Source organism: Salvelinus namaycush, chromosome 19, assembly GCF_016432855.1.
Source record: "Salvelinus namaycush isolate Seneca chromosome 19, SaNama_1.0, whole genome shotgun sequence".
Lineage (NCBI taxonomy): Eukaryota > Metazoa > Chordata > Actinopteri > Salmoniformes > Salmonidae > Salvelinus > Salvelinus namaycush.
The window spans coordinates 47,908,737-47,929,577 of record NC_052325.1 but is presented as its reverse complement, the minus strand read 5'-3'; the positions used below and the strand labels follow the sequence as shown (position 1 = coordinate 47,929,577).

General features: G+C 42.8%; 1 protein-coding gene across 3 annotated transcripts in view; it reads left to right on the top strand.

The window, feature by feature from the left end:
* nalcn (sodium leak channel, non-selective) overlaps positions 1-20,841 on the top strand; it is a 250,290-nt gene that overhangs the window by 120,538 nt on the left and 108,911 nt on the right. For all 3 annotated transcript variants that reach the window (XM_039014188.1, XM_039014190.1, XM_039014189.1), the window contains one exon: positions 15,523-15,714. In XM_039014188.1, coding sequence (XP_038870116.1) covers positions 15,523-15,714 — 192 coding nt within the window. The remainder of the gene's footprint in view (positions 1-15,522; positions 15,715-20,841) is intronic.

Here is a 20,841-nt window from a genome sequence, read left to right as displayed (position 1 = left end):
TAGCTGACTCCTGACTCCAATTAGCTTTTGGAGAAGTCATTAGCCTTGGGGTTCACATACTTTTCCAACCTACACTGTGAATGTTTAAATGATGTATTCAATATAGACAAGAAAAATACAATAATTTGTGTGTTATTAGTTTAAGCACACTGTCTATTGTTGTGACTTAGATGAAGATCAGATCAAATTTGATGACCAATTTATGCAGAAATCCAGGTAATTCCAAAGAGTTCACATACTTTTTCTTGCCACTGTATGACTGCCAGTAACTTCTGTACATAAGATAGACAGTTACTAACCTTGATTTCGACTTTAAATCTCCAACTTTGCTGTTCCCTTGTTCATACCAGACCCCATTCCTTTGTTTCATGGGCTACCAAAACGTGCCGGCATCCTGGTGAGATTGAGCCGAAGAGAATATCGGCCAGCACTCCCCTCCGTTCTATTGCCAAATGTCCAGTCACTTGAGAACAAGATGGATGAGTTTTGTTCGAGAGTCTCCTATCAGAGACTTGAAAGGCTGCAATATTATATGTCTGGCAGAGACGTAGCTGGATTACTCTAGGTCAAATCAAATCAGATTTGATTTGTCAATTGCGCCAAATACAACAGTTGTAGACCTTACCGTGAAATGCTTACTTAAAAGCCCTTAACCAACAATGCAGGTTAAGAAAATAGAGTTAAGAAAAGATTTACAAAACAAACAAAAAAGGTTACACAATAAAATAACAATAATGAGGCTATATACTGGGGGTACAGGTACAGAGTCAATGTGCGGGGGTACATGTTAGTCGAGTTATTTTGTTCCTGTAGGTAGGGGTAAAGTGACTATAAATAGATAATAAACAGTGAGTAGCAGCAGTCTAAAAACAAAATGGGGGGGTGTCAATGCAAATAGTTCGGGTGGCCTTTTGATTCATTGTTTAGCAGTCTTATTGCTTGGGGGTAGAAGTTATTAAGGAGCCATTTGGACCTAGACTTGGCGTTCTGGTACTACTTCCCGTGCGGTAGCAGAGAAAACAGTCTATGACTTGGGTGACTGGAGTCTTTGGGAAAAAATGTGGGCCTTCCTCTGACACCGCCTAGTATATAGGTCCTGGATGTCAGGAAGCTTGGCCCCAGTGATGTACTGGGCCGTACGCACTACCCTCTGAAGCGCCTTACGGTCGGATGCAATCGGTCAGGATGCTCTCGATGGTGTAGCTGTAGAACATTTTGAGGAAATCTTTTCAGTCTCCTGAGGGGGAAAAGGTGTTGTAGTGCCCTCTTTATGACTTTCTTGGTGTGTTTGGACCATGATAGTTTGTTGGTGATGTGGACACCAAGGATCTTAAAACTCTCGATCCACTCCACTACAGCCCCGTCAAGGTGAATTGGGCTGTGTCCGGCCCTCCTTTTCATGTAGTCCACAATCATCTCCTTTGTCTTTCTCACGTTGAGGGACTAGTTGTTGTCCTGCCACCACACTGCCAGGTCTCTGATCTCCTCCCTATAGGCTGTCTCATCACTGTTGGTGATCAGGCCTACCACCGTTAATGTCGTCAGCAAACTTAATGTTGTTGGAGTCGTGCTTGGCCATGCAGTCGTGGGTGAACATGGAGTACAGGACTAAGCACGCATCCCTGAGGGGCCCCCGTGTTGAGGATCAGCATGACATGTGTTATTGCCTACCCTTACCACCTGGGGGCGACCCGTCAGGAAGTCCAGGATCTAGTTGCAGAGGGAGGTGTTTAGTTCCAGGGTCCTTAGCTTAGTGATGAGCTTTATGGGCACATTATTGTTGAACACTTGAGCTGTAGTCAATGAACATCACTCTCACATAGGGTTTAATTTTGTCTAGGTGGGAAAGGGCAGTGCGGAGTGCGATTTAGATTGAGATTGCGTCATCTGTGGATCTGTTGGGGCGGTATGTGAAATGGAGTGGGTCTCGAGTTTCCAGGATGATGGTGTTGATGTGATCCATGACCAACAGCTCAAAGCACTTCATGGCTACAGGCATGAATACTACGGGGCGGTAGTCATTTAGGCAGGTTACCTTTGCTTTCTTGGGCACAGGGACTATGGTGGTATGCTTTAACCATGTACAGTTGAAGTCGGAAGTTTACATGCACTTAGGTTGCAGTCATTCAAACTCATTTTTCAACCACTCCACAAATTTCTTGTCAACAAATTATAGTTTTGGCAAGTCGGTTAGGACATCTAATTTGTGCATGACACAAGTCATTTTTCCAACAATTGTTTACAGACAGATTATTTCACTTATAATTCACTGTATCATAATTCCAGTGTGTTAGAAGTTTACATACACTAAGTTGACTGTGCCTTTAAAAGGCTTGGAAAATTCCAGAAAATTATGTCATAGCTTTAGATGCTTCTGTGAGGCTAATTGACATAATTTGAGTCAATTGGAGGTGTACCTGTGGATGTATTTCAAGGCCTACCTTCAAACCCAGTGCCTCTTTGCTTGACATCATGGGAAAATCAAAAGAAATCAGCCAAGAAATGTGTAGACCTCCACAAGTCTGGTTCATCCTTGGGAGCAATTTCCAAACGCCTGAAGGTACCATGTTTATCTGTAAAAACAATAGTATGTAATTATAAACATGATGGGACCACGCAGCCGTCTTACCGCTCAGGATGGAGACATGTTCTGTCTCCTAGAGATGAACGTACTGTGGTGCGAAAAGTGCAAATCAATCCCAAAACAGCAGGAAAAGACCTTGTGAAGATGCTGGAAGAAATAGGTACAAAAATATCCATATCCACAGTAAAACAAGTCCTATATCAACATAACCTGAAAGGCCTCTCAGCAAGGAAGACGTCACTGCTCCAAAACCGCCATAAAAAAGCCAGACTACGTTTTTCAACTGCACATGGGGACAAAGATCGTACTTTTTGGAGAAATGTCGTCTGGTCTGATGAAACAAAAATAGAACTGTTTGGCCAATATGACCATTGTTATGTTTGGAGGGAAAAAGGGGAGGCTTGCAAGCCGAAGAACACCATCCCAACCTTGAAGCACAGGGTTGGAAGCATCATGTTGTGGGGGTGCTTTGCTGCAGGAGGGACTGGTGCATTTCACAAGATAGATGGTATCATGGAGCAGGAAAATTATGTGAATATATTGAAGCAACGTCTCAAGACATCAGTGAGGAAGTTAAAGCTTGGTCGCAAATGGTCTTCCAAATGGACAATGACCCCAAGCATACTTCCAAAGTTTTGGCAAAATGGCTTAAGCACAACAAAGTCAATGTATTGGAGTGGCCATCACAAAGCCCTTGGAACATTTGTGGGCAGAACTGAAAAAGTATGTCTGAGCAAGGAGGCGTACAAACCTGACTCAGTTACACCAGCTCTGTCAGGAGGAATGGGCCAAAATTCACAAAACTTATTGTTGGAAGCTTATGGAAGGCTACCTGAAACGTTTGACCCAAGTTAAACAATTTAAAGGCAATGCAACCAAATACAAATTGAGTGTATGTAAGCTTTTGACCCACTGGGAATGTGATGAAAGAATAAAAGCTGAAATAAATCATTCTCTCTACTATTATTCTGACACTTCACAATCTTAAAATGAAGTGGTGATCCTAACTGACCTAAAACAGGGAATTTTTGCGAGGATTAAATGTCAGGAATTGTGAAAAACTGAGTTTAACCCTTTCACACGTACCATCACATGGGTGTGATCATTCTACCGTGGTCTCTGAAGCGTATGATCAGACCCGTGTGATTAGAACGCTTATTTGAATGGTCAGTTTCGAATGACGCAACAATCAGCATTTGAGCTGGCCACACTTTCTTCAGAAAGTATTTTCACAAACAAAGTCCTTGCAAAGTTATGTCCAGAATGTGAGCAGTTTATTTTTAGATGCAATGTTCAGATATTCACAGAAGTATCTATAGCATAACACAATCATCCTAACCGGAAAAATGTAGGCTAGATATGTCCTAGTGCCAACTGAGGAAAGATTGACGCAACACAAGCGGTCATATTTTCTAACTCTCGGCTGACAAACTACAATATGAATTAGTTAATAGCAATTACTGTTTATAATTAATCGCATCACATGTGAGCTCACCATTTATCAAAATAATTGAGTAAAACACTTTCTAGAAATCTAAAGTAATCCGTTGATGATTAGTTTCAGCGCTCAGCCATGATTTTTTTCCTCACAGAAACCAAAGATAATAAGAGAAGACAAGATGAGTTTGGTCTGTTTATAGTATGCATGTTGAAGGGGTGTGTCATCTACCATGGTTCACATCCCACCACTCACTTCCTGAATTTCTCAAAAAAGGAGTGAACCCTTACTCACCTCGTTTAGTTATAGCATCTTTGGTCCAACAGACGATTACGTGAAACCCAGAATGCATTGTATGTCAACAAACATGGCTCCACACATAGCTGGAAGTAGCTTAGCTCGTCATTATCAGTACAACCTTCAAAAAAGTATTGTACACACATAATATGTGCCCATTACAATCTATGCAAGAATCGGAATGCATGATTTATCACCGTTACTTGAAAACGTGAATTAAACAGTAAATGTATCAATAATTACCAAACAAAACATTTTCTGACAGTGATTTATTTGTACAAATGGCGCGTGCCGGCAGTCAATTACGTAACCTCTCACTCCCACTCTGAGCCATTTATTGTTGTTTATGTTTGTAGCTAGTGAGCTAAGCTGTAGCATTAGCAATGTCTTTCTAAAAGGAGACAACTCACAAACTCGGAATTTCTAGATATTAAAAAAAAAATCTGACAATTAGTCTGAGTCTGAAAGTAAGGAATCAGATTCTGACAGTGACAGTGAGGAGCTTCCCCGCAGCCATTGAGAACCCTGAATCTGATGACCCCTTGACCACTGACAAAGTCCCAGTTCCCTTTGAAGATGCTGGTGGTGATGGAGGCAGACCGACAGTAGATAAAGTACAGGAGTTCTGTGGTAGCTGGAAGGCTGCCAGCCATTTCACCCCTCCTGGCCCTGCTGTTTGCTTTGATGAGTCCCAGTCTGGAGTGCAACGCCACTTACCATTTCCATCTGAGGCAGAGTGCTTCAAGTTGTTTCTGACAGAGGAGCTGTTGGGAGACGTAGTAGAGACCAATCACTATGCCTTGGAGCTACAGGAGAAGAGAGAGAGCCAGGAGTGAGGGGGACAATCACAATTAGTGAAATGTATACCTTCCTGGTGACAGTCCTCATGGGGATAATAAATAACTCCATAAGAGAATACTGGAGCACAGATCCTATGTTTGCAACTCCCTTCTTTGCCACCCTCTTTTCCCAAGACCGCTTCCTAGTTCTGCTGCGATGACTGCATTTCATCAACAATGCTACTGCCGTCCTAAATGACCCCTTAAACAAAATAAGATGTGTCAACAGCTGGCAGTAAAGTGGCATGACAAACGAGACGTCCATGTCCTCTCCACTGTCCATACAGCAACCGTGTCAGCCACAGGGAAGGTGGACCACCTGAGGGGAGCTAGAAAAATCAAACCAGACTGCGTGCCTGACATGACCTCAAAATGGGGGCAGTGGATAAGGCGGACATGATAAACAGCTTTGTGGAATGCACTCAGAAAACGACCAAGTGGTACAAGATGATATTTTTGAAGAATGTAGCTAGCTACATAAGCTATGACACCATAAAGGTTATGAAATGATTAGCGTTACCTCGCGAGTCTGCGTTTATAAGGAATATACACAAATATATTATGCTCCATATGAGCTACAGTAGAAACGGTATAGCACGACATACAGAAACTATTATAACGTAATAAGGCACTTACTTTGATTGAAACGCAGTCTGGATTTGAGCCTGGGTGTCTGTAGTGACGCCTCTAGCACTGAGACACTGTGCCTTTGACAGCTGCGCCACTTAGGAGTTATAAGGCCAGCTTCAAAATACAACACGTGCTAATACTTCTCTGACGCAAATAGCATTGTTTTCCAGAGCTAATAGAAGAATGTAGCTAGCTACCTAAGCATTGACTATAACACCATAAACACCATAAGGTAACATGACATGCTGAAACTGTTATAACGTACTAAGGCACTTACTTTGATAGAAACACACACATTTCTAAAGTTATTACTGGTAACGAAAACAACTATGACTGCGATGCAGGCAGCATACGAAAAATGTGAACTCGTGTGTGCAGGACGGGAGATGAGCAAATGTATGCAGACTTGAACTGCACAAACAATTGGGAAGTGTTTGGGGAATTTTGTCCGGGTCAACAATGTCAAAAAAATAAATTGATCCGCAAATGAAAAAATGACTACTTTAATGTGAATGAATGAGGTGGAACACACCTCAATTCAAACTGTTATTAGAAAATAAAAAACTTGTTAGAAAATAATTTGAAATTGACAAATTGAAACCAGCCTATAAATATAAACAGGCTGCGTGCCTTGGTTTGAAGGCAGCGCGGATTAAATGTACTGTTGTGTAACAATCACATTCTGGAATGGAGAGAACATTCTTAACTCAGGCTGGGGCGACCATTAGAGATATTTAAAACTCAACGCATGAAATGGTTAAAGGGGGAGATCAAGCTGATCTCACATCAACACCATTTTCCCAGAAACCCTAGACCCACTCCAATTTCCATACCACTCCTACAGATCCACAGAGGAAGCAATCTCTATTGTACTCCCCAATGCCCTTTCCCACCTAGACAAAATAAACATCTACGTGAGAATGCTATTCATTGACTATAGCTCAATACCAATGTGCCCTCAAAGCTCATCACTAAGCTAAGGACCCTGGGACTAAACACCTTCCTCTGCAACTGGATCCTGGACTTCCTAACCGGCCACCCCCAGGTTGTAAGGGTAGGCAACAACACATCTGCCATACTGATCCTCAACATGGGGGCCCCTCAGGGGTGTGTGTTCAGTCCCCTCCTGTACTCTTTGTTCACCCATGACTGCATGGCCAAGCATGACTCCAACACCATCATTAAGTTTGCCGACGACAAAACAGTGGTAATCCTGATCACCGGCAAGGATGAGACAGCCTATAGGGAGGAGGTCAGAGACCTGTCAGTGTGGTGCCATGATAACAACCTCTCCCTCAATGTGATTAAGACCAAGGAGATGATTGTGGACTACAGGAAAAGCCGGCCGAGCACGCCCCCATTCTCATCGATGGTGCTGTAGTGGAGCAAGTTGAGAGCTTCAAGTTCCTTGTTGTCCACATCACCAAAAAACTATCATGGTCCAAACACACCAAGACAGTCGTGAAGAGGGCACGACCACTCCTATTCCCCCTCAGGAGACTGAAAAGATTTGGCATGGGTCCTCAGATACTCAAAAAGTTATACATCTGCAGAGCATCCTAAAGGTTCCTAAAGGTTTGCATCACCGCCTGGAATGGCAACTGCTTGGCCTCTGACCGCAAGGCACTACAGAGGGTAGTGCATACGGCCCAGTACATCGCTGGGGCCAAGATTTTACCCATCTTAATATTTTATTTTTATTGGTCAGTCTGAGATATGGCTTTTTCTTTGCCTAGAAGGCCAGCATCCCGGAGTCGCCTCTTCACTGTTGACGTTGAGACTGGTGTTTTGCGGGTACTATTTAATGAAGCTGCCAATTGAGGACTTGTGAGGTGTCTGTTTCTCAAACTAGACACTAATTTTACATTTTAGTCATTTAGCAGACGCTCTTATCCAGAGCGACTTACAGTAGAGTGCATACATTTTTATTTTATTTTTTTATTACATACATTTTATTACATTTTACATACTGAGACAAGGATATCCCTACCGGCTAAACCCTCCCTAACCCGGACGACGCTATGCCAATTGTGCGTCGCCCCACGGACCTCCCGGTTGCGGCCGGCTGCGACAGAGCCTGGGCGCGAACCCAGAGACTCTGGTGGCGCAGCTAGCACTGCGATGCAGTGCCCTAGACCACTGCGCCACCCGGGAGGTGACTAATGTACTTGTCCTCTTGCTCAGCTGTGCACTGGGGCATCCCACTCCTCTTTCTATTCTGGTTAGAGCCAGTTTGCGCTGTTCTGTGACGGGAGTAGTATAAGGTGTTGTACGAGATCTTCATTTCTCAGAACAAGAATAGACTGACGAGTTTCAGAAGAAAGTCTTTGTTTCTGGCCGTTTTGAGCTTGTAATCAAACCCCCAAATACTGATTGCTCCAGATACACAACTAGTTTAACACACACTACACTGACAGTCTAACATAAAACCCACACACGTTCACATACGAAAACACATACACGTATACCGACAACACAAACACACATACATTCACACACTTTCCCACTCATTTTACATTTACATTATAGTCATTTAGCCGACACTCTCGACCTACAGGAGCAATTGGGGTTAAGTGCCTTGCTCAAGGGCACATCGTCAAGAGTTTTCACCTAGCCGGCTCGGGATTTCAAACCAGCGACTCTTCGGTTACTAACCCAATGCTCTTAACCACTGGGCTACCTGCCGCCCTACTCTGTTCTTTTTTTTTTTACTATTATTATTATTTTCTATCCTGATGCCTTGTCACTTAACCCTGCCTTCATGTTCATATATATCTCAAGTACCTCATTCCCCTGCACATTGATCTGGTACTCCATGTATAAATAATTCTGAACATCTTCCTAATATTGAGTTGCACTCCCTTTTCCCCACAGAACAGCCTCAATTGGTCGGCGCATGGACTCTGCAAGTTGTCAAAATCGTTCCACAGGGATACTGGCCCTTGTTGTTTCCAATGCTTCCCACAATTGTGTCAAGTTGGCTGGATGTCCTTTGAGTGGTGAACCATTGTTGATACACACTGGAATCTGTTGAGCGTGAAAAAGCCAGCAGCGTTGCAGTTCTTGACACTCAAACCGGTGCGCCTGGCACCTACTACCGTACCCCGTTCAAAGACACTTAAATATTTGGTCTTGTTCATTCACCCTCTGAGTGGCACACATACACAATCCATACCTCAATTGTCTCAAGGCTTAAACATATTTTTTTTAATACCTAACTCCTCCCGTTCATTTACAGTGATTTGAAGTGGATTTAACAAGTGATATCAATAAGGGATCATAGCTTTCACCTGGATTCACCTGGTGGTCAGTCTATGTCATGGAAAGAACACATGTTCCTAATGTTTTGTACACTCAGTGTAAAGCTTAGTTGTTGTGTATTTTATTCCTCTTGTGTTACTATTTGTTTTTATTACTTTTTTCCCATGGTTTTTTACTGCATTGTTGGGAAGGGCTCGTAAGCAAGTCTGAAATATATGGTCAACTTTCATTTCTAGCTAATCATTTATTTACAGTAGTGTGGTTGTGCTGGCTTTGTCCAGCAGAAGGGGCCGCTCGCTCTAGTGGTTGCTTCACGAGCTCTCACTGCTGTAGTTTTCCCACGCTAGCTTGTCAGTTGAATGAGTGACGAAGCCAACCGTAAAAATATGTTTCAAGAAAAATGGACAACATAACTTCTCTTTGTACTTCATGCCACAAACCAACTTTGTTTAATTGGCAAGAAGACGTGCACGGGTTTTAAAAGGGGTCATTTAGATTTGCTGAAAGGACAGCAACAGTGGATGAACAGATCGACCTCTGCTGCGGAGAAATGTATATGAGATTACGTGGTTCTTGGCTAGGCACAAGAAGGCCTTTACCCTTTGCAGACATAGTGAAAGAGTGCTTTGTGTCTCCAGCATAAATAATGTGTTGACTTCAGTAGCAAACATGCAAATACAACGACTACAACTATCGGACACAATCTTAATAAGAAGGGCTGAAGATATAGGACAATACATTGGTAAGCAGCTGAACGAGGATATGTCAGTGGCTCCGCGTTTCAGCTTAGCATTGGACGAAAGCACACATGTTTGTGACATTGCTCAGTTATGCGTATGGGTCCGGTCCCCTAAAGATTAGTCTTATCGGGAAGAAATGTGGTGCAAAGTGAAACGGGAGGAGAGGATATGTTGAATGCACTTCAGACCTTTATGAATGGGAACCATCTAAACTGGTAAAATCTTGCGTGTGTGCCCTGATGGAGCCCCAAATAGAAGGGACTTGTCGGGCTGATGAGAAAGAGAGAGGGCGTCCCCAACTTCGCTGCGTTTCTTTGCATCATATATCAGGAGGTACTTGTTGCAAAACTCAAGAACAGAGAGTTGAAGACTGTGATGCAGCTGTTTGTACAAGTGGTCAACTTTTAATGTTTCAATAGCAATCAAGATTCTAAGATGTACAGGAGTACAATGAGTTTTTCCATGTCATTGAGAACCCCGTCCAAGTCCCAGTGTCTTCTCTGGCCCCAGTTATCCCAGGCCTCTCCCCTGACCGTGCTGCAGTGGAATGTGAAGATGTTGAACTTCTGGGAAATGACACCCTGAAAGCTGAGATGGGTACCGGTCTTTCCCACTTCTGGAACATGGTCCCTGACACAGAGTACCCAGCTCTGAAGCAGTGTGTGTGCAAAAAGGGATTTTTTGTGAGCACAAATACTTGTGAATCAACATTTTCAACCACATGAACAGACTGACCAATGCACATCTGGACTGCATTACAATGATTGCAATGACACAGTACAAGTATTGTATGAGAAGAGTCAAGGTGCATCAGGTACACCTCCATTCATCAGGTTATTAACTATGTTCATCTTCAAAAGGGGTGTTTATACATGGCCATTTGTTTCATGTGCTGCATTTCGAGTGTATTTTTATAAAAAAATATTACGTTAGCAGACAAAACTTCTTAATTGAGGTATGTTATTTCAATTTGAGGTTAACGCGGCGGCTCTCTCGGTGATTGAATTCTGCCAATGTGTGACCGCCACTGCTCTAGAGGAGGAAATCAAGATGTGACGTGGCCGTATTGAAAACAAGCAGATGGAAGACAGTTCTTCCTCCAGGGCAAGATACCACTGTTCGGTGTAGAACGCACTTACAGACTGAGAAAGAGTCTATGTTGTTCTCCCCTAATAGTAGCTCACGTCATCTGCCTGAAGATCTACACATACTGGAAGTGCTAATCACTATGATAAAAGGTTGTTCATCCTCCATCCCTGTTTCTGTTGTTAACACCACCAAACACAGTGTCACACTAGTTCCGTGTACTAGTTTGTGACGCATACTGTTTAAGTGGTTTACCCAGCAGCAGTGGAGCCAGTGGAGAAAAATCTGACACGTACACAGAAAAATGAGACATGGTATTCAGTACAGGAAGATACCACAGCCACGACTGAGGAGCCTAGCTCTACACCAGACAGCAAAACATGGGACCCTCCGTTAGTATCAGATCACTTGACCGTTGAACTACAGGCGGCTGCCAAGAGAATGAGGATGATATAGGCTGTATTCCATCACTCCAAATCCACATCAGATTGAAAGACCCGACCCCTGTACAAAATACTTACATATCTGTTCCAAAGCCAGTAGACCGAAGGTGAAGGAGTACCTGCAGGATCTAATCAACAGGGGCTGAATCACAAAATATAAGTCACCCTACTTTTCACCCATTGTCTGTGTCAGAAAGAAATATGGGCGTTTAAGACTCTGCCGTGAAGACAGGGAACTGAACCAGAAATCAGTACCAGACAGACACCCCATCCCTACAATACAGGACATGTTAGATAGCCTCAGTGGCTTCCTCACCAGGGGTTTCATCACACCCTGGGGCTTATATCAGTGGGTGAGGATTCCCTTCGGCTCCGCCCCGGCCGAGTTCCAGAGAACATGGAGGAGTGTCTGTGGGGTCCGATGATATCTGTGATATCTGTGGGGTCCGATGATATCTGTCAGCCATATCTAGACGACAACCTAGTTCACAGCCAGTCCTTTGATGAGTAAGTCAGACACATCCAAACAGTCCTACTTCGATACCAACAGCATGGCATCATGCTCACTGCTAAGAAATGTGAAATGTTCAGGGCTAAAGTGAGGTTCCTAGGCAGGATGGCGTAAAAAGACGGTTACACCATGGACCCAGCAGATGTGGCTCCTATCCAGGCCTTGAAGGAGAGACATCCAGCTACAGTAGGGGAACTCAGGCAGGTGTTAGTGTTATTTTCCTAATACAAGTTGTATATACAGTTGAAGTCGGAAGTTTACATACACTTAGGCCAAATACATTTAAACTCAGTTTTTAACAATTCCTGACATTTAATCCTCGTAACAATTCCCTTTCTTAGTTCAGTTAGGATCACCACTTCATTTTAAGAATGTGAAATGTCAGAATAATAGTAGAGAGAAGGATTTAATTCAGCTTTTATTTCTTTCATCACATTCCCAGTGGGTCAGAAGTTTATATACAGTTGTGACCAAAAGTTTTGAGAATGACACAAAAATGTATTTCCACAAAGTTTGCTGCTTCAGTGTCTATAGATATTTTTGTCAGATATTACTATGGAATACTGAAGTATAATTACAAGCATTTCATAAGTGTCAAAGGCTTTTATTGACAATTACATGAAGTTGATGCAAAGAGTCAATATTTGCAGTGTTGACCCTTCTTTTTCAAGACCTCTGCTATCTACCCTGGCATGCTGTCAATTAACTTCTGGGCCACATCCTGACTGATGGCAGCCCATTCTTGCATAATCAATGCTTGGAGTTTGTCAGAATTTGTGGGTTTTTGTTTGTCCACCCGCCTCTTGAGGATTGACCACAAGTTCTCAATGGGATTAAGGTCTGGGGAGTTTCCTGGCCATGGACCCAAAATATCGATGTTTTGTTCCCCTAGCCACTTAGTTAACACTTTGCCTTATGGCAAGGTGCCCCATCATGCTGGAAAAGGCATTGTTCGTCACCAAACTGTTCCTGGATGGTTGGGAGAAGTTGCTCTCGGAGAATGTGTTGGTATCATTCTTTATTCATGGCTGTGTTCTGAGGCAAAAATGTGAGTGAGCCCACTCCCTTGGCTGAGAAGCAACCCCACACATGAATGGTCTCAGGATGCTTTACTGTTGGCATGACACAGGACTGATGATAGCGCTCACCTTGTCTTCTCCGGACAAGCTTTTTTCCGGATGCCCCAAACAATCGGAAAGGGGATTCATCAGAGAAAATGACTTTACCCCAGTCCTCAGCAGTCCAATCCCTGTACCTTTTGCAGAATATCAGTCTGTCCCTGATGTTTTTCCTGAAGATAAGTGGCTTCTTTGCTGCCCTTCTTGACACCAGGCCATCCTCCAAAAGTCTTCGCCTCACTGTGCGTGCAGATGCACTCACACCTGCCTGCTGACATTTCTGAGCAAGCTCTGTACTGTTTGTTCCCCGATCCCGCAGCTGAATCAACTTTCTTGGGCGCCCTGAAGCCTTCGTCACAACAATTGAACCGCTCTCCTTGAAGTTCTTGATGATCCGATAAATGGTTGATTTAGGTGCAATCTTACTGGCAGCAATATCCTTGCCTGTGAAGCCCTTTTTGTTTAAAGCAATGATGACGGCACGTGTTTCCTTGCTGGTAACCATGGTTGACAGAGGAAGCATGGTTGACATGCTTCACGGTTGGGATGCTGTTCTTTGGCTTGCAAGCCTCCCCCTTTTTCCTCCAAACATAACAATGGTCATTATGGCCAAACAGTTACATGTTTGTTTCATCAGACCAGAGGACATTTCTCCAAAAAGTACGATCTTTGTCCCAATGTGCAGTTGCAAACCGTAGTCTGGCTTTTTTTATGGCGGTTTTGGAGCAGTGGCTTCTTTGCTGAGCGGCCTTTCAGGTTATGTCAATATAGGACTCGTTTTACTGTGGATTTAGATACTTTTGGACCTGTTTCCTCCAGCATCTTCACAAGATCCTTTGCTGTTGTTCTGGGATTGATTTGCAAACGGAGACGCAGATGGCCTATCAAGGATGCCATTGGATATTATTATTATATATATTTTTTCAACTGTTTAATTGCACACAGAGTGAGTCTATGCATCTTATTATGTGACTTGGTAAGCAAATGTTTACTCCTGAACTTAGTCAGGCTTGCCCTAACAAAGGGTTTGAATACTTATTGACTCAGGACATTTCAACTTTTCTTTTTTTATAAATTTGTAAACATGTCTAAAAACATAATTCCACTTTGAAGTTATTTGTTATTACACAAAATCTCAATTTAATCCATTTTAAATTCAGGCTGTAACACAACAACATTTGGAAAAAGTCAAGGGTTGTGAATACTTTCTTAAGGCTTAAAAAATGAAAAAGCAAACTTGCTGCATGCAAGAGTCGAACGGCTAAGGTAAGTATCACGAGGCAAGTGAGCAAATCCGCTATGTTAAAATATTATCTCTGCGCTAATATGCACACGACTCATTTTATTGACACTTTCAAGAGATCATGTCAGCAAGAAGTTTCCCGCCTGGGAACAGTAGCCAATCAAATGCATGCATTTGACCTGCTCGAGAATTGAAACAATAACAATAACAAAGCGGGCCCCGTTGTCGACGCCCTTTGTTTTCGGCACATGTGACAAACGCAGTTTGATTTGATTTGATGATCTACGATCCGACCTCTGACCACGTCCATACCAGACAGGTTAAACACGGGTCGATGGGGTCAAAAAAAAGTAAATTGTCATTATGCTATTCAGAGTTCAATCAGTATGCATCAGCTGTTTGGAGCAAAGGAAGGAGCAGTGAGAAGACAAAGGAATATTTAGAAGTCCAAAGAAACATGCATAGTACGGACAACATTTCTTAACTTGATCCCAAATCTTGTCCCAATGGCCACAGGAGTTGGCAAGACAGTACAAACAGATCTGGGACCAGTCTACATTTTGTCCTCTATAGACACTCACCTGGAAGTAAACACAGGAGGTCAGTACGGCTGTAATGGTTGTTTTTATACCGCTACCTGTATTCTATATTTGGTGTGGGAACCTTGGGTTTCTTTTACAGCAGGTAAACATGAACTATACCATATCTGTTTGTGCTGTGTACCCAACTCGTATCGTTCATGTCCTACCAAATATACTTTTTGGCATAACAATGTCCATAGGATTTAAAAAGACCGCACAAACAGATGTGGGATCAGTCTAATCAACTACCAGCATTGTATTTTCTGTGGTTATCGGAAGCCAAGGAGGATGCACAGTACTTAAGAACGTTTTCTGAAAAGCTTTTGGGTAGCATTTCATTGGAAGGTCTGCTTGTAAGTCAGACATCTTGGACTCGTTAGACTAATATGTTTTGATCCTCAATAACTTGAAGTACATGCATTGGTATGATCATATTTGAGATGCTTTTTCTCATCTCTTTCTTTATTTCCATGTGCTCCAAATGCTTATTTATTCATTGTAAAGGGGAACACTTGCCTCAAAATTCTCTCTCTCTCTCTCTCTCTCTCTCTCTCTCTCTCTCTCTCTCTCTCTCTCTCTCTCTCTCTCTCTCTCTCTCTCTCTCTCTCTCTCTCTCTCTCTCTCTCTCTCTCTCTCTCTCTCTCTCTCTCTCTCTCTCTCTCTCTCTCTCTCTCTCTCTCTCTCTCTCTCTCTCTCTCTCTCTCTCTCTCTCTCTCTCTCATATATAACGCCTTCTCCTCTCTCTCCACAGGTACTGCGAGTGGTACGTCTGATAAAGATCTCCCCGGCACTAGAGGACTTTGTGTACAAGATATTTGGTCCCGGTAAGAAGCTGGGCAGCTTGGTGGTGTTCACAGCGAGCCTGCTCATAGTCATGTCAGCCATCAGTCTACAGATGTTCTGCTTCGTGGAGGAACTGGACCGATTCACCACCTTTCCCAGAGTAAGAGTTATTGGAAGCACAACTTGGATAGTGTGTTACGATGCAGTCATAATGCATTATAAGACCTGTTCTACGCATCTATGAACCCATCTGAATGTTAATCCTTCAGTGAATCATGTAGGCCTGCTGTAACTCATTCACTGACATCTAGGGTAAGACCTCATTCACTCACTCACACACACACTCATTCACTTATGGTAATCAATGATTGGGATGAGTTTAATATTACAGTACAAATTCCTGATTTTGTAATTTTCTGAGCAACTGAACCTGTAGCATAAAAACAGGTCCCACTGTTAACTCACAATTCTCTCACCACTGAACACTACCCATTCTTTTCTTCTTGAACACGTGATGCACAGGTGTTAAAAAATCTGGAAAAAGTCAGGAAAATCATGCTAGTGTGGTGGTATTTAATTTGTCGACAGATGTGGAGCCCACCGCCACCCCCTTTGATTTCTAAGTGCTCATCAGCTTCTTTCTTTCTCATTAGTCACATCCTTTCATCCACCCCCCCCCCCCCCCTCCCTGCTCCCCTCTTTTTTCCGCTTCCACTGATTCCAGCACAGTGGGACTTGGAGTGGTTCTCGTAAACAGATGCCGCTCTATGTCTTCTCTTTTCTGGGACACGGCCACGCACACACACAGACATACACAGACATACACACACACAAACTCACATATGGATTCACACGTGGATTCACACCAACCACAAGTGCATGGACACACTCACACACACACACAGGCACATAATGCATACACACCGCACACTCATCAGATTTAATGATGTCCCCCGTGGATAGACCTGTTGCTGGGTTTATCATTATCTGCAGTGACTTGGGGTGTAGATTTAGGAAAGGAGAAGAGAGGGGAGAAGACAGGAGAGGGATCACTCTTATTCTCTATCTCCAATAACCCCCTTAGCCCTCCCCCTCCGTTTTGTGCGATCCCGCGAGCCCCATCGTGTCATAGTGGTGTCCCAATTCAAGTTTGAGCGAGACGTAGTGCCTTTTCAGCCCTCTCGTTGGTCCTCCAAACAAAGCGAATCGAGATGCAGACTTTCTTTCGAGTGGTAACCAAAACTCCCATGAAGCTCTGCGACCCAAGTTTGGAGAGTTGCTTCAGGAAAAATGACAGACAAATATACTAGGAGGGAAGCAAATGTGAGTGATTATAACTTCATAACAAATCATGCTTTGCTCACAATGTTTGTGGAATACATTTCAACGACCAAAAAACAGTTCTGGATCATGAATGGAAAGTTACGCACTTATTAAGTTTCTTATAAGCTTCTTTGCTCCATGCACAGCGGGCTTACCTGTTGCTGCTGACCAAGATTACCACCGGCAATGAAAAGAGGAAGGAAAGGGGGACTCCAAGCTTGGATGAAAAGACAGGCTCGTCTTCCTGATATCTTGATGGCTATTGTCCAATCGCTGGAAAATAAACTTTGAACTCAGTGCAAGGCTTCAATCGCAGAGGGACATCAGGGAATGCTGTGCCTTCGTTTTTACAGAGACATGACTTACGGACCATACACTCGACTGCTATTCTGTTTTTTTTGTACTTTTACTCCTATTTCTCTAATTTTGTGATATCCAATTGGTAGTTACGGTCTTGTCCCATCGCTGCAACTCCCCTACGGACTTGGGAGAGGCGAAGGTCGAGAGCCATGCGTCCCCCGAAACACAACCCAACCAAGCCGCATTGCTCCTTGACACACTTCTCACTTAACCTGGAAACCAGCCGCAACAATGTGTCGGAGGAAACACCGTCCAGCTGGCGACCGATGTCGGTTTGCAGGCGCCCGACTGGCCACAAGGAGTAGCTATAGCGCGATGGGACAAGGAAATTCCTGCCGGCCAAACCCTTCCCTAACCTGTACGTCCCTGGATCAAGTGTGCGCCACCTCATGGGTCTCCTGTTCACGGCCGGCTGTGACACAGCCTGGGATCGAACCCGGGTCTGTAGTGATGCCTCAAACACTGCGAGGCAGTGCTGCGCCACTTGGGAGGCCCCTACGACCTGGAGTTTCTGATGTTAAAATGCCGACCCCACTATATGCCAAGGGAATTCACGTGTTATTATCACATTGATGTACATACCCATATCCTGCCCCTCAAAAAAAATTGCTGGACCATGTCATTTTGGAGACAATTTTATTATAAATAAGAATATAATATGTTTCATAACATTTCATCTGGATGCTAACGTGATTACAGATAATCCTGAATGAATCGTGAATCACGATGAATGACAAAGTTACAGAGGGTCAAAGATCATACCCCCAAGCTAACCTCTCACCTTTACCAGTAACGACGGAGGTTAGCATGTCTTGGGGGTATGACTTTGACCCTCTGTCACTTCTGCATCCAGGATCCATACAGTGAGCAAGTTATCCTCTTTCTCTCTGTTTATTGTACTGGTGCATGTGTGATCAAGTGTGTGTTGCTTTTGTGTGTTTGCCATTTCACTGGCGATGCTTGTTTTCGGGACGCGGGTTGTGTTTGCCATTTCGCTGGCGGTGCTTGTTTTCGGGACGCGGGTTGTGTTTGTGAACTCATTTTAGCTCACAAAAAGATTGTTGCATGTCTAATACTAGACAGAAAAACACTGCAAAGAGTTCTATGAAGATGTAATAGATTTGCAGGAAAATAACTCATAAGTCCTTCCTGTATCTCTATGGATTCTACCAACAAAAGGGTTGAAGATCTGTTTAAGGATGTAATGGAATTTAAACAGAGTTTGGATTTTACGCAGTCGGAGGTAGAGGAGCTAAAGGGGCATGAATGTCACCAGCCAGACCACATTCAAAACCATGTCTGAGGATTTCGCAATTTTCCAAACAACACTTGACAAGCACTCTTCCAAAGGAGACTACCTCGAAAACCATTCGAGGCGCAAAAACATTTTAATCGATGGAATTGAGGACGTAAAGACTAAAACTTGGCATAGCACAGATGTCCAGGCCAAGAAACTCCTGGCAAATCAACTCAAACCGGATCCCGAACTCATCGAGATGGAGAGGGCGCATAGGAATGGCACTTTCTTCCCCGAAGGACGGCCCAAATCTATAGTGGTGAAACTGCTCAGGTTCAAAGACAAGGAGGAGATTCTCAGATTAGCCAAGTGCCTGAAGGGAAACAAAATCTCCACCAATGAAGACTCCTCTGAAAAGGTACGCCTCAAAAGAAAGGAACTGCTGCCACGACTAATTGAGGAACGAAAAGTATGATCAGCGGGTCGTTCACCCCCGTCTCGTAGCCCTATGGCAAGTGAATATTCTATAGTCAAATGATTTGACACACACACACACACATGATGTATTCTACTTTGTTGGTGTGTTTCACGTAACCTCATGACCAAAAACACACATTTCTCGAAACGTCATTACCCTCTGAAGTCTTCAGTTGTGTTATGTGGACTGTGTCAATGTGCATTCCAAAGGAAGTTCTATTCTATTGATAAAACTAACACAGATCTATGGTTGTATTGGACATGGGAGACATACACTTCTATGTTTCTGTTCCATTTTCTGGATGATTCCGACTGTGTATCTCTCTTAGTTGGACCGGACGTCAACCCTGATAACATGGTCTTGAACCCGTTAGATATTAATGAAGCGAACGATAAATATAATGATTGTGTTGATCTAGATTCAAATTTCCTGAGATTTACCAGAGATGAGTCTATCACTTGCGATTACTATAATGTTAAGCAATTTAACAACCTGTATAGCAGTTTATCTAATTCTAACACGGAACCCAAACCGGCTGTGGGTGTGTGCCATCATGCGCCAACGTACATACATTTATTTTGGGTACCTGCAGCGCGATCTGCGTCACAAATAGAACTGACTTCTATTTTAGCCCTTGGCAACGCAGACGATCGTTGGCAGTGTGGGTGCAATAATTTAATAATATAGATTTCTATATTTATTTTGCAACTTTCAGAGTAGTCAGCATGTAAGACAAACTTATTTGATTTGAATGTTCAGTCTTCCTAAAAATCATGACCACCTTGTTCATTATCTGTCTTCTCTCAATCATTCATTTTCCATTGTTGCCCTTTCAGAAACATGGTTGACTAAAGAGACAAATCTCCTTATAATGCCTCAAGTGTGGGAGGCGGAATGGCCATTTTTGTTCATTAACGTTTTCAATTATTTCTAAGAAAAGAACTTGCACTTAGGTCTGATAACATTGATGTTGAATCTCTTTTTATAGAAATTCCCTCCTGTTCATTTTATGGTTGAAAAACAGTGGTAATTGGATGAATCTATCAACCACCCGATTCTGAAATTGGTAGTTGTATTTATATTTTTGCATCAACCTTGGATTTGATTAATAATGAAGATAACATTAGTTTTCTATTGGGTGATTACAACATAAACGTATATACCACTCACTGACGTCTTACTTGTTGAATACTTTATACTCCAGCTATCTGTATCCCCTCATCTATAAGCCCACAAGAGTGATCAGTTCATATGCCACCCTTATTGATAATATTTGTAAAAATTATTTGAATAATGTGGCTGATACAGGTATACTTTATTCTAAGATTTCTGACCACTTTCCAATTTTCCACATCTCTGGCAGCTGGAAATTACCAGATGGGAATGATTAGTAGGATTAAAAGTAGAATATTTAACAAATGTAATTGTGAGCACGTTTAGATGTTGATTGATGCTATTTCTTGGGAAATTCTTTATTATCAGGCCGATGCGGAGTCTGCTTACTTTTCTCACGTCTTTAAATGACGTAAAATAGAGAAAACTGATGGAAATTCCTTGGATTACATTCAATGACATTTCCCAACTCTTCTTCAGTTTGATCCTCCTGATGTGATGAAGGTGATGGAAGTCATTTGTAACTTAAAGATATCGGCAGCAGGTCATGATGAGATTGGTGACTCTTTACCAAACCAATGCAAACTGGTATTGTTCCTAAAGATTTGAAAACGGCCAAAGTTATCCCCCTTTATAAATTTGGGGATCCTAGATCTTTTACAAATTATTGCCAAAAATCTGTACTATCATGTTTTTCAAAAATCCCCCCAAAATTAGAAACAAAATGTGGAAAAAGCTCAGGGGTCTGAATACTTTCCAAAGGCACTGTAAAGCAA